The 14,733-nt window shown below is 43.2% G+C and overlaps 1 protein-coding gene across 4 annotated transcripts in view; it reads right to left on the reverse strand.

Moving 5' to 3' along the window:
* Nucleotides 1-489: 489 nt before the first annotated feature.
* NFRKB (nuclear factor related to kappaB binding protein) overlaps nucleotides 490-14,733 on the reverse strand; it is a 33,819-nt gene continuing 19,575 nt past the window's right edge. For all 4 annotated transcript variants that reach the window (XM_054998098.1, XM_054998100.1, XM_054998097.1 and 1 more), the window contains exons 18-27: nucleotides 13,736-13,842; nucleotides 13,100-13,223; nucleotides 12,278-12,357; nucleotides 10,935-11,155; nucleotides 8,995-9,280; nucleotides 7,241-7,501; nucleotides 5,679-6,464; nucleotides 3,769-3,875; nucleotides 2,527-2,662; nucleotides 490-1,744 (exon numbers count right to left, since the gene is read on the reverse strand). In XM_054998098.1, coding sequence (XP_054854073.1) covers nucleotides 1,619-1,744; nucleotides 2,527-2,662; nucleotides 3,769-3,875; nucleotides 5,679-6,464; nucleotides 7,241-7,501; nucleotides 8,995-9,280; nucleotides 10,935-11,155; nucleotides 12,278-12,357; nucleotides 13,100-13,223; nucleotides 13,736-13,842 — 2,234 coding nt within the window. In that variant the 3' untranslated portion in view covers nucleotides 490-1,618. The remainder of the gene's footprint in view (nucleotides 1,745-2,526; nucleotides 2,663-3,768; nucleotides 3,876-5,678; nucleotides 6,465-7,240; nucleotides 7,502-8,994; nucleotides 9,281-10,934; nucleotides 11,156-12,277; nucleotides 12,358-13,099; nucleotides 13,224-13,735; nucleotides 13,843-14,733) is intronic.

Genomic DNA, 14,733 nt, shown 5'->3' on the forward strand with positions numbered 1-14,733 from the left:
CATAGCATTATACTGACTTATTGATGTAACAATACATGATTGAGTTCTCGGCTTTCATTTTTTTAAAAAGTAAGTTTCTAGCCCATTCCATTGCAGAGATAGGACTTGTCCCTTATATCACTGCAAGGGAAGGGGCTATAGACTTACTTTGGAATAAAATATTTAGTCTGTTTAAAAATAAATCAGCATTCTCAATATGTCTGATCAAAATAATACTGGAGATACAATAGCTCCTACAAGATTTTTTTCTGATCCGGTGACAGCATCAATACATCCCTCCCCTCTTCAATCTTGTTTGTGTTTTACTGGCATATTTCTACCACGTTATTATCCTGCTTTTTCTCCACGGAACCGGTCGCTCTTCCAAACAATGGCATGACCAGCTTAGCTCTAACCAAACCTTCAGGTACCCCATGTGTTGCACCCCAAGCGAAGTTACAGCAGCAGGTTGTTGCGTTTGGAGAAACAGTGAAAGCCAACGAAAGAAGGTTAATTTTTAGGGGAATATATTCAAATGCAGCCTGAAAGACAAACTGGTTTTTTAAAAAATGAGGAGACAATGCCTAAGAAACCATTTTACAGATGAACAAGCCAAGACTAGCTAACAGGTTAGGCAATAAATATTTAAGTTCAGAGTATGGGCAACTTTATTCTGCAGCTTTAAGCCAAACAAAGTAGGGACACAGGCCCATCTATTCCCATACTAGATGCCTCTTTTCACTTCTGTCTTAAATGTACTGAGAAAAGTTTTGGGTAAAGGTGCCAATGACAGATGTCTTCTGGTAGCTTTTTACTAAAAAAAAAAGGGGGGGGGAGGAGGGAATAAAATCAACAGTTACAACCAACATCAGTTAAAATAGATGAGCGGGAACTGAGCCTGGAACACATAAGCTGGTTCTGCTCCTTTGCGTTTTGAAGATGATGCCACTAAGGAATTACTAGAAAGGCTGTGTTCTTTTGGTTTTGCCCTCCCCACACCACAAACATCTCTTCTGTGCCTTTCCTCCACCAAGAGCTCTCTTTTGTATATCACAATATGCAAAAATTGATGAGGATAAAGCAGATTGGCAGAAGTCTGTGCAGACAGAGAGAAGGACATTCAGCAAGAAAAAAGCCTTTGCTAAAAACAATTAAAATTATAAAACAGACATACACAAATGCTTACGCATCAAGCTATTAAAAACCCACCATCTGAGTGGGCACCAGAACAGTGGAGGAAAGGATAAAATTTAAGTCCAAGTCCAAAACCGCTTGCCCAATTCTTCCATGACCGTCATGGTTCCTCTTGCTGTGTTCAGTAAACTCTGCTGAAACGCCAACTTTAATCTGAGCATTAGCAGCAGATCATGAACAGAAAGGTCATTCAGGAGGAAAATCCAAAAAGAAAAAAAATGCCTAGCTGGACTGCTGGTCCTGCATCTTAATATGAAGATATTAAGTTATTAAATATAGCACCCTGTGGTGCTTGTATTAGGGTCTGTTTTATTCTGTGTCCAATCAAAGGGCAAACATTCCTCATGGGAGAGTCCAATATTCTGGGTATCAGTTCTAACCCAAGATGAGCAGGAGAGAAGAGGACTAGCTTAAACTCTGAAAAAGTTATGTTCTGCAGCTGAATTTACTGAGGATCTTGTGTCTGTTTGGGAGATGGTGCCGCAGTCACAACCACTGTGGAGACCGTTTTGGTAGAGCCAGACACTGTGCCCTGCTGGAGATGGGAAGCTGGGACCGTCTGAATTCGCACCTGTGCAAATTGGAAAGAAGCAGAGGTAATATTTATTATATTATATATATTAAATATATTATTTAATAATATAAATATATTATTTAGAGCGGTGCAGCCATCAACCCGGTGTGACTAGATTCCCCATAGGGTACTTCACATCCACAGTGCGACCCACCCCAACTCGGAGTTTTTCTTAGGGACCCTCAATGCTTTGCCATCTGTGGCTAGATACTCCAGTGAACTAGGGGAATGCACCTGGAATGTACTGCACGAAAAATCATTTACGAGTGTTGTTCACTGGTGGAACTCATTGAGGGTTTATGGTCTATTGTGAAGCAATTAGTCACATTGTTAAGAATGTTTGATTGTACTGTCATTTTTGTATGAACATACTTTATTATTGTACATAGTATACACGACTAAATTGATTTGTACTTTGTTATATATTTCATTGTGGCTCCTTATTGTTGGTTTGTCGTTTATTGTGTCTAAGGAGCCGCCTCTGGTTCTGAGGTAATATTTATTGCAAGCTCCTCCTCTGTCATGCTGCAAAATTCACAGATGCTAGTGGGACTAGAATGGAAATGGGAAACTGTCACCTTTTTTCACAAAGGTACGCATTACAAATGTTTAAGCAAGGCTACTAGCATGAAGGTAAAGCAAGCATTAGACACACTTATAAATAACGGCACTGACACATTCAAAATACTCATGGGGTACTATGATGCTAATGCAGCACCACTCCAGATGCATCCCTTAAGCACCAGAGGGTGCAATTCGCAGAGGGATGCGATCTTTACCTGTGTTGCTTGGCCTTGCTGCTGCAGTTGTTGCAGTTGCTGAGCAGTGAGGAAGCTCACAGGCTTGTTCCCAGCGATCAGTTTTGTTCCGGCTGGCATCGTAGTCAGGATGATGTTTCTACCCAGACTGCTGATGCTAAGGAAAGAAACCCATCAAGGAGTCACTGGAGATGCAACAGGTCTGGATCGCTCTCAAGTGCCCCTTGCAGCACAGTGAGGTCTAGGGAATGTATTTACACTAACCCACATCGATCTTTCGAACTGCGACTCAACTGCAGAGGCTATGGCTTATGACAGACGTTGCTACGATATGTCTTGCATTTAGATGAATTCATCAATTGTGGAATTAGTGTTTTTATTTTAATGGTGGAATGAGGTTAAAGTGCTACAGTCCTCCATCCTAAACACAGACCTGAGCTACAGGCTACAGACAGTGTGCACTTTAGGTTTCTTTCTTCTAGCAAAGATGATCAAGGAATTCTGCACTGTTTCTTTAAGAAGGAACAAGACTGCCAACTCAGGTCCCAACTAGACATGGCAATGTCCCCTAATTCCCTGCCACCATTTTAATAATTAAATTCCCTTTGTTTACAAAAACTGCAGGGTCCCAATGCTGATCAGACGATGGCATGGGGGAGGAGGGGCACTTGTCTCTCCTGTGCTGCTTACAGAAGCCCACCCCCTACCTGGTGTTTGGGGTTTGAAAACAGCATGTGTGGGGGGAGGATGGGTGCCCCCTCCCACACCCCCAATCAAGATTGGGCCCCCACAGCTTCTGAGAATAAAAGAAATGTAATCCCTAAAATGGCATTAGGGGCCCCATGGTGAAATCACTGACATCATCATGTCTAGCTGGGACCTAAGATGGCCAGGCCTGCCTTTGTTCTTTGTTGTTTTGTTCTTTTAATAGCACCTCAGTCAGAAATAGGAAAAAACAGCCTTTCAAATCATGGAAATACATATTATATCACATGCAAATAGTTGCTGTTGAATAAACAAAGGCCAGTTAAAAAAAAAGAAAGGAACTATCGCAGCCGCTCAGGTAATCTTGGGAGTCATCCACTACGGTACAGATATGGGAAGAAACTGTGTTTACTATTCAACATAAATTAACTTCTGCTAGATACATCTTCAGTGTCTGAAAACAGCATTTGCATATGTCAGTGCTTTCAAACCTTTATATACAACTAGGTTTCCATTAATCTGATCGAGATTTACACAGGCTCTCCACATTTTACTCACTTGGCTCCAAGGTTGCCTTTGATAATGGGGGTGGTCACCACACTCTTGCCTTTCACAGGCTGGCTTATGACTGAGAGAGGCACTGTAATTCTGGCAGGTAGCTTCCCCTGGGTAAACAGAAGAAATCAGAACCTGGAATTACAAAGAGCAGTTTCTGCCATAAAAGAACAGGGCTCTGATACCATTCTGAAACTCACACTTCCATGCCGGAATACTGTCATGGGATTGCATTTTCTTCTGAATTTGATATTAGTCTAGAATTGTAACTTCTGGAGTTACAGAAGGCACCATGATGACCGTGCTGAAGCAATGATCCGTCAACATTTGTTCAAGCCTTTTAACTGAGAGGAAAGTTCAGGGGCAGCATGAAAATAAGCAAGCTTAACACAAAGTTTGAATTTGCACATTCCATATTCAAGTCCACACGCCGGTCATCAGCTCCAAGCCCAGAAACACATTTAAGTCTGGATTGTGTGGTCAAATGATAAAACTCTACCAACCAAACTCCAAATGAGCTTTTCCACAACATTATAGATTTGACACAAAGCTTTGGAAAGTAAGTTTTTGAGAACTTCAGAGTTAACTGTTTCCTCAGGTTCAACATCATTAATCCTTCGAGACTGTTTTCGATCCCCCGGGCTAAAAGCAGTCCTTTATAAGATAACCACCCTAGGCCTCTCCTTGGAGGCTCTGTTAACAATGGGATTTGACCAGGCAAAGACTTCCATCAAGCAGCAGTTGCTAGACATCGAACTACACAGGATATCAATAGGGTTTCAAATTTTCTGGCTCCTCGTAATATCAGATATGTTGTAACCCCAGCTGCCTACCTCTTTACTAGAGACCTCCACCCACCATAGGGCGTTCTCGTTAGCCAGGTGGAATGCACTCCCGTCAGCAGTGATGGAGGGGCATTATAGAAAGATACCCATGTGTGAGAGGGTCTGCTCATGTGGAGAAGGTATAGTGGAGACAAATGAGCATATTTTGCTCCACTGTAAATTCTATGTGGCTATTTGAACAAAGTTTATTGCTCCTTTGCTAGGTAGGCTTTGGGGCTGTTCCAAGTCAGAACTTATAAGGAAACTGCTTTTAGTTGTTAACCCATTGATTACTGCTCCCTGTGCTAGATTTCTCATGGAAGCATGTAAGATTCGTAAGGAAATAGTAAAAAAATAACTGATTTTTAACAAATATTATCTATTTCCAAAGAATTTTATGTGTAAATTATGTATAAATCATGTTTTATGTGCTGAAATTTTCTGTGTTTTATTCAAAGGAACAGTTTTGGATGTTCTGTGCTGATCCTAGACCGTATTAATAAATATTTTATTGAGGTAACTATTTTGAATGTGACAAGTATGCCAAAGTTTGAATGCAGGCATAAAGCTCAAGTGAAAACTATACAACTCACGAACTCATTCTGTGGGAATGAACAAGAACGCAAATCAATAACTGACAAGACAGATTTCTCCATTGTTTCTACAATGTTTCTACACAGTGGCATAAGAACAGAACTTTTAAAAAATCAGCATAAATTATATGCCAAGAAAAAGCGAAAGCTGAAACCAGTTTATGCAAATTTGTTTAATTTGCAGAATTTATATTTGCATATTTTGCATAATCCATTTTGCTTTGTGCATTAAAGGGGTAGCTCTGCAGGGAACTGCTAGAAATTCTAACCAGCTCCTCTTTGGGTCCTACGATTTTTTTAACTAGGCACCGATTATACGTTTCCAAGCCAAAAAGTGCATGCATCAGAGCATTCAGATTTTCAGGGTGCTGAATTATGCCATCTGTGCCCAATTCTCTACTTGCATGGTGGGACTGCAGAATTCTCATAATCTAGTACATGAGCAAGACATCTTATCCTCGAAGTGGTGATTTCCCAGCCAAGCAACCTTACTTACTGTTTGGGAGGTAGAGACAACAGTGGTGCTGACTGGAACCTGCCGCATAGTGGTAGCTCCTGTCCCTATAGTTATGGGTGTCCCAGCTCCTCCTGACACGACAGCAACTGCCTTTGACACAGAAGCAGTCATGGTCGGCAAAGAAACAGCCGAGGTGTGGCCTGTGCCTGGCACACTCACTGCAGATGAAGAGGGCATCTGTTTGGCATGAGTGGCAACAGTAATGGTTTGCCCAGTTTTGGGGGGCATCACTCCCATTCCTTGCACAATTCTTATAGTAGCAGCTGGTTTGGCTTCTGTGGATGCCATGGTGGTAATGGTTTTGCCCTTCTGGTCTGCTACTGTCATGCCTAGAGCAGGCATCAGTCTGAACGCTGAGCTAGTAGACTCAACGGTCTTTAAGTCAGGAGTTACTTTGACAACTGTGGGCCCTGCTGGGCTTGGTGAAGCAGAGGTGGGTGCACTGGTCTTGGCTGGTGAATCAGAAGACTGGATGGGGCTGGATGTCACGTGCAGAGTCGCAGAGATGCCTTTCCCAGCAGATGCACTCCCCGCAGCAGCAGAAAAGAGGTCTTGGGTCAGTTTGACTGTAGTGACCTGGGACTTGGCCAAGGTAGCCATCATGTCTGGGGTGATACGCAGAACCGTCTGCCCCTTGGCGTCAGTGGTGATAGAGGAGGGGGGCAGGCGCAGCACATCCTTGCCTTGGATGCGGAAGTTGGAGGCAGCGAGTGGGATGCTGCTCCCAGGCTGATTCTTCATGCCAAGCTGTCCGGTAATAGCCACCTGTAAAGCCAAGTGCATTATACCAAATCAACACATGTCATATCACTGCTAGAGAATATTATGTAGTACCAAGAATGCCGAATGGAGCCATTCTTTTACAGTCAAAAAGAGAAAATATAGGCACAAAATTTCAAAACAAAACCCATTACAAAAAAGCTACACTTCTTCCACACACTCTCATTATTTGCATATACAGGAAAAGTTGTAAACAGCCACGTTCATCCACACAAAATCCAAAACCAAGAACACAATCCCTGTAATACATGGCATGAAGTCAAAGAAATTTCTCTCTCTTTAATAGCAGAATTCTAGTATTCTAATATAACATTCATTTCCACGGGGTAAGGGGGGAGGAATCACAGCTTCCCATTTAGATATCTTTTTAAAAGAATTAGACACATTCATAGAGGGCAGGTCAATTACCCATAATCATTAAATGCAGCCTGCTGATCCAAACACAATCTCCCTCTGCTTACTGGATGCTAGGAGCAAGCAACAAGATATGCTTTCCTCTGGCAACAGCCACTATGCCACCTTTAGCAAATGCAGGTACAGTAGTTCCCCCTTTGTCTCCATTGAATTGCAAGTCTTTGGGGCTTGCACAGTGCATTTTGTTCATACATCACTTAGCTGAATTGTAAGGACTTACTTAATAACAAACTTGGCTCAGTTTGTGAATATCTGACTGTCCCCTGCTGGAAACAGAATGCCAGGCTAGATGGACTGACAAGTGGATCCAGCATGGATTGTTTTTATGTGTTAACACCATTTCTCACCTGTTTGATGATACTTTGGCTGGCAACGTTCTGGATGACAGCAGTAGATGAAGAGGAGGAGGAGGAAGAGGTAGAAGAGGAGGAAGCAATGGAGGAGCTGGGCGTACAGCTGCCTGGAGAACTAGTTGCTGGCTTCGGAGCAGGACTGAGGGCTGCAGAGATTCCCGTTCCAGCAACGCTGGCAGGTCCCGTGACTGAAACGGCTGGCCTTTGCACCTGGACTGGGCTGGTCTGAGCTTTTACTGGGACTGTCATAATGGTCTAATGGAAAGAGCAAACAGACACATACTTGAGAGTCTCTTCCCATTCAGTTCAAGACTGCCCAACACATCAGAAACCTTGACTCAACAATTTTCCACCCTTTCAGAATAACTCTTGGAAATTGCCCTCTCAAATGCATTTCATTTTAGTAAGTGCTTAAGGCCCATTTCCTATAGGCATCTTTTACTACCCAATTATAACTTTTTTATTCTTGACATGTATTTGCATGGCACCCCCTTGATTATAAATTCTCTAGGGATTTGCTTGCAAAGAAATACATGAGCAGGATTCTCATATTGGTTAGATTTTTGCCCAATGCATTTGTGAAACCTTGTATAAGAGAAGTTTAGAGCACCCAAAATGCCTTTGGCTGGTAGGTCTAAATGCTTGCTACTTCAGCAAACATATTTGCTATCACTGGCATTATCCCATTTATCCCCCCCCCCCCCCCGGTTGTTGTCAACAACAACAATGTACTTATATACCACCCTTCTGGACAGATTAGTGTCCACTCAGAGCATGAACAAAGTCAGTGTTGTTATTAGCTCCACAATACAGCTGGGGAACTGGGGCTGAGAGGAGTGGCTCATCCAAGGCCACCTGCAGAGCTCATGGCAGTAGAGGGATTCCAACCAGCAGAATACTGATTTGCATCCCAACCGCTTAATCACTATGCTACAGCAGCAGCTTAAGAACTCTGTGGTAGAAAAGCATGCATGTGTTCTATAAAGGCCATCTCAAGAGAAAAGACACACACAGAAAAATACCTGAAGAAGGGAGCTTTGACTCTACAAAAAAAAAACATTGCAAGGTAACAGCCCTCAGCACCTTGATCAAACTGAGAGGAAATTTCTCAATGTAAATTTTAAAAGCCTCTGCAAATCTTGGCTCCAGAAGTAGATGGAACAGATCACCCCATCACATAATATCTTTCTCCTCTTTTTTCCAAGGGAAAAAAACCAGGAGCTTCCTAAATATTTCATGAAAAGGTAGCAATGTCACAAAAAAGGCTTAGTAAATGAGGGACATGACAGCTATCGGGAGGGGGGCAGGCTGTAACATTTTGCAGTGTAAGGCTTTAAATGTCCCTCTCCCTTTCTGGGCTAGGCTGATACAAAGAAATGGTCATCATAACCTTGGCGTTCAAAAAGGCCTTAGAGGCAAACTAGTCCAACCCCACAAGCAATGCAGGAAATTCCAAGCTAGCGCATTTCAGATGAATGGCTGTCCAGGCCTTTGCTTGAAGAACTCTAGTAAAGTGCATGCACTTTCCACCCCATTAACTGGTTCCACTAGAGAGAAATGCATTCAGTATTATTACTATGATATGCAGGTAAAGAGTGCTCATTTTAAGGGCATTGCACCGTACAAAACTGTTGTCTTAAAAAGTGCAAAATCACAGAGATATATACCATTTAGTGCTGGAGAAGACAGTTTGGGATGGAGATTGTTCATGTTGGTTCTTTACTTGCTTTTTTACAGACATTCCTCACCTGTGACAGGACTTTAGTTTGTGCAGAAGTGGCAGGGATGCGAATCTGAGGGACAGAAGTTGGTGGCAGTGGTGGCGGTGGCTGGGTTATCGTCGGGGCTGACTGAGAGACAGCTGGAAGGCTGGACTGGGCTGTAACCACTCGGACTTGTGGGAGTCCGGAGGAGACAGTGTGGCTGGCTGCTCGAGAGGTGGGCTGCTGTGGTCCAGCTGGGGCCTGAGTACTCTGTGCTGTAGAAAGCAATGTCCCAAGCTGTGGCATGGTAGGAGAAGACACCAATAGGATGCTATGGAGAAATGGAAGGGGAATCGTCTGGTTAACTTGAAAGAAAGTAAAACAGCAGCTGGTCCCACGGTCAATTGTTGGTCAACTATTCTGCTGTTAATGCACCAAATTTATTCAAACTTATAAGAGAATATAAGAGCCCTGCTGGATCCGACCAGAGGTCCACCTCATCCAGTGTCCTGTCTCACACTATTGCTATGGAGGGTCAACAATAGAGTGCAGAGTCTGAAGCCTTCCCCGATGTTGACTCCAGCACTAGAATTCAAAGGCTCACTGCCTTTGAATGTGGAAGTTCTCTTTAGTCACCATTTTTTATTTATTTACGTCATTTCTAGTCTGCCTTTCTGACTTCCTCTGACAGGTCATTCCACAGGATAGGGTCCATCACAGAGAAAGCCCTTGTACGGGCTTCTGCTGACTACACCTGTGTGCAGCCTGCCACCTGCAGGAGATCCTGTTCAGATGAGCAAAGCTGCTGTGGAGGAACATAGTGAGGGAGGCGGTCCCGTAGGTATGCTGGACCAAAGCCGTGAAGAACTTTGTATGTAGTAACTAATACCTTGAACTGAGCACCATGGCTAGGAGCCACCGATAGATCCATGAAGCTGTCTAATCCCCTTTTATAGCTGTCTGTGCCTGTGGCCACTGCTACATCCTCTGGCAGTGAATTCTACACTTTAATCACTTGTTGTGTAAACGTGTATTTCCTTTTGTCTGTCCTAAATCTACTGCCCACCAGCTTCATTGAAGGTAGTGTCTGAACACAACTGATCATCTCCTCAAACTGAACTATTATTAAGCTTGCTGAAGAAAGGAACCCACAAGAGGAATGCCAATGAAAGACATGACCAGCTTGAGAGACTTATAAAGGTTTTCTGGCCTTTCCCACCCTTACAAAGTGATTTGGTTTTTTTACACCAGAATTCTTTCAAGACGTTGTTTCCCTGCAGTGCACCTGGTCTACTCTTGTAGCATGTTCCTAACAGGGTGATGATGGTCAAGCTTGGAGTAGAATTAAGAGTCTGCTGCAGAGCTGCAGGCTGGTCTAGGTTTCCCCCCGAGGAATTTTTCTCTTTAGATCAGGGAACCCCAGAGATGTCTTTCTGAGCACCTCTGGAATTCTGGCATAGGATGGAAGGCACAACCACAAAATGGATGCCACAGGAAGTGCAGACAACTACGAAATGTAAGAGAGTGAGGTTATGCATAATTCCAACAGTAACTTTTCTACATTTCATGCAGAATCTCTGCTTAACAGGATACCTTTTTATATGAACATATTGTTTAAAAGTATTGTTTATGCACAGCTTCCTTCAGTCACACAGTACAGATTCTTACGTTGTGGTGGCAGCTGCTATCAAAGTACTTTTTTACCTGCACAGATAATATGATTTCCAAAGGCCAATCAGAAGCCCTGCTGGACAAGAGCTCAATATGACTCCAGTCACTTTCTAAAACCCCTTGGTGGGCACCAGGAAAGCCATCAGCAAGCACCCTGGGGCCCACGGGCTCTATGCTGGCTACCCCTGCTCAAGATAGATCAACGTTATCTAAAATTGTACCATCTGTGTCTGAACACCACACCCTGAGGGTTAAATCAAATCCAGTGAAAGGATGCCTCTCTACGTATTGTCAAGAAAGATGAAAGGGGTCACCTTTGGTTGGGTTTAGCTTGCTCTGGTGCAACACTTGGCATGCTTTTGTTAACCATGGAGACCGGGGGTGGTGAAATGGGCATAGCCGGTAAGGGAGGAGCTGTGGGTGTCACTGGTGTCACCGGGGTGGGTGGCATGCTGGAATCACTGAGGCTTAGCTGGCTTGGCTCAGAGTTGCCACCACTAGCCACTTTCACCGAGCTCTCCTTGCAGCTGGATTTCTGCAATGACAACAAGAAAACAGTTAGCAAAAGAACAGTCCCTCTAAGCAGTGATGCCCGTGCAACATTTCCTGCAAGATGTCAGGACTCTGGTGCTCCTGTACATTCCTTCTGCCTTCTAGTCTATTCCCTGCTGAGGGGCAGGATATTTAACACTGGAGTATTGCTGATATCTCCCACATGCTCAGTTTTCAGCACATGAAGCAGAAGACACTGTTCTTAGAAAACAACGTGCAGAACTTCTTTGGGGGATTTTTAAAATGTTATCCAGTGGCAGTGGCACAGCATAAGTGCAGGCACTCTGACCAGCTTCCACCTTACAGACATTCCCTGAAGACTGCTTGATTGCCTTTTATCTTGATGCCACCTTAGATGTGGGTTACACACACACTCTCTTTTCTGGAGGTGCTTTTCACGTAGGAAGTGTGTACATTTTAAAAATAAGGGTGAAGCCCATGCAACACTTAAGATATCTAGTGCTTCTGAACATTCCTTCTGCACTAATATATTTCCTGCTATGAGGCAGGATATTTTCCACTGGCATATTGCTGAAATCTCTCATGGGCTCAGTTTTCAGCATATGAAGCAGCATATAATGTCCTTAGAAAACAAAACTCACATGACTTGGGGGGGGGGATTTACACTCCCCCCTTTTGCTTTCACGGATTTACACTCCCCCCTCCACTTTTTCTGGAGGTACTTTCCATGTAGGCAGTGTGTACATTTTAAAAATGATCTCTAGACCACCAAAAAAGAGAAGATTTCCTATAAAGCCTCACTGCTTGAGTCCCAGCACCTCTGTCTTCATCCCTATGTTCCATTGAGACCTACTGAAATCACCGTAAGCATCGCCTGTGTATCAAATCAGACCAGAAGGGCACACAGAAAGGTGGCTTTCCCATAACTTTTGGAAATCACTTTTCCTGACTATACACCAAGGCCCAACCCCAAACATCTTCTTGGCACAATGCAAGACATTTTTCTTAGTGATCAGTGACAGGGTAGAATAATTAGTATATTGTTATCCACCCCAAGCCCTTAGAATAGGGCAGCTCTATCTGCTGAGAACAGTTACAACAATCTAGAAACTCTTGCACTACACATTTATACCAGGCAACTTACTGTCTTTGCAGGAGGTTTGGGCTTCTGTTGGAGGGCTTTTTTTGCTTTCGCGGCAGCAGCATGGGCCTGATGAATCCGCTCTGTATGCAAGAATAGGTGACAAATCAAGCAGATGTTAACATCGAGGATACACACCTACACAGTCAATGTTTTTTTTTATGGGTGTATGCTTGTGATTCCAAGAATCTCCATTCTTTGATCAAGAGAAAATACACCAAGCTCAATAATTTGCCAGTCAGAAAGAAGGAGGCCGTACATGGAAACTACCAAAGTGTATGCATATTTTAAATATTTTTTATAAATGTGTTCCCAGGGAAGCTTTTATGCCTTTCAACTGGCATGATGAGTAAGTGGAAATGATTGCTCTTCAGACAAGAACAAGAGGAAAATTATATTATTCCATCCCCTATAATGGCAGAATTTACATTAAACAGGGAGAAAACATGTTTACATCACATTTCCACTAACAAGCCAAGATTTTAGTTTAGTTAAATAGATGTGGGTTTTTTAAAATCTGATTTTAGTATAGTACTCTTTGGTCTCTTCATGTGGTACCCTACAGTTTGAAAAAAAAACTGCTAAACTATTGTCTAGTCTTGGTAGCCCAGGTAATACAAACAAGGATGTTGGACCCTCTTTCAGGACAAGGCGTTGAAGCAACATTTTGTTTCTGTTCCTATATTTCTGGGCACTGTGAGGTTTTTCCACAAAGAAATTTTAACACTAGTCCTTTCTCTACATTTAATATGAGCCCACACAAATCCATTATATCCCAATGTTACTGCAAACTGGATGTGGTAAGGCTCCTTAGCGAACACTCACCGAACTCCTCTTCACTCCTGTCTCGATGCAGATATATCCACAGTTTGCGGCCAATATCATATTTTACACAGGGATCCTTTTCGTAGTGCAGTCGATCCAGTGCACCACTCACAACAGTGTTAACCTGAGAAGAGATCCTGCAATGAAATAAAGGATACTAAACAGATCTCCCCCCCCCCAAAAAAAGAACCATTGTAGCAAGCATCTTCTAGGCATGCTGGGAAGAAGAAGGCACCACACATGAAAAGGCATCAAATACCCGGGCCATCCCCAGCAAGTTTGGAAAATATCTGCAGAATACATGTGAATTTCTCTGACTATTCACAGCAAAATAAAGCTCATTCCAGTAAGAGGTAGAGTGTTTGCAAGCATTAAAGCTATATAGGTCTGTAACCAAAATGACACTATCTGCATTACATTATACTTCTGCAGGCTACCACCAACTGTTGTTTCCATGTGGAGATCCTCACGCTTTTGGGGAACTGCATCATAAGCTGGTTTGCAGTTTTGCTTTTCACCTTGCAGCTGTGGGTCTTAAAATCCATCACAAAACACTACTAGTCTTCAACAGGAATAGTTTTTCAGACAGGGAGCTCTGAGAAACAATAACCTGGGGCTACACTCAATCTGGCTCACCTGAGCACTGGTGACATCCGGAGCCAGAAACTGGGAATCCTTAAGCAGCTCACATATCTCGGCACGTGTTCCCTCTCCATTAGGGAGACGAGCTGCAGCATCACGAACTGAGATAACATAAGGGAAAAAGCACAACCAAGTGCGGCTGAAACAAACATCGAAATACAAGTTCTCAAACCAGTCATGTTCTATTTGCCCTGGGGTCCTCCCACTTCAGCAAAACAAACATTTGTTTTGATGGTAGTTCCTCTCTATTCCCTCACCCCCATCCCATAATCTTTCACAAACAGTAGGCTCCATATTGTTGCCATTTCAGATGAGGTGTCTGTCCTGATTTCTATAGTATTCTTCTCAACAGGAAGCTGCCAAGCACGGTTGCAGCTGCCAAAATCTCTCTTTCCTTTCCTCAAACAGACAGAAAGGTTCTGCCCTGTTTTACAATCCAGTTTATTTTGCTTTTAAGCTTTCCAAGACCATGTCACTCTGACAGCAAAGACTGTCATTTTCTCAGTCCTGTTCTAGCTTTTACTGGCTTATCCTGGTTGCAGAAATTTCTGTTGACTGCACTTCCTACATTGACCATCATTTCTGCAGCTTGACATGCCATCTTCATTGAACATACAAAGAGCCACCTCACACCGAGCCATACCACTGATCCATTTCACCCAACAGTATCTATTCCAAGTGGTGACAGCTCTCCCTGTGGAAGCTTTCCCTGATTTACTATCCTAGGTTCTTTAAATCATCAAGCCAGGAATGTTTCGTTTTATTTTATTTAGATATTTATACCGTTTTTCTCCCCACTGGGGACCCAAAGCAGCTGATAACATCATTCTCCCAGTCTCCCATTTTATTGTCACAACCACCCTATAAGGAGGGTTAGGATGAGAGTCAGTGACCAATTCCAGATCACCCAGCAAGATTTCCATGGTGAAGTGGGATTTCAAGCCTGGGTCTCCCAGCTCCTAGTCTGATATTCTAACCACTACATGATACTG

This window comes from Eublepharis macularius, chromosome 14 (genome assembly GCF_028583425.1).
Source record: "Eublepharis macularius isolate TG4126 chromosome 14, MPM_Emac_v1.0, whole genome shotgun sequence".
In the NCBI taxonomy this organism is placed as follows: Eukaryota; Metazoa; Chordata; class Lepidosauria; order Squamata; family Eublepharidae; genus Eublepharis; species Eublepharis macularius.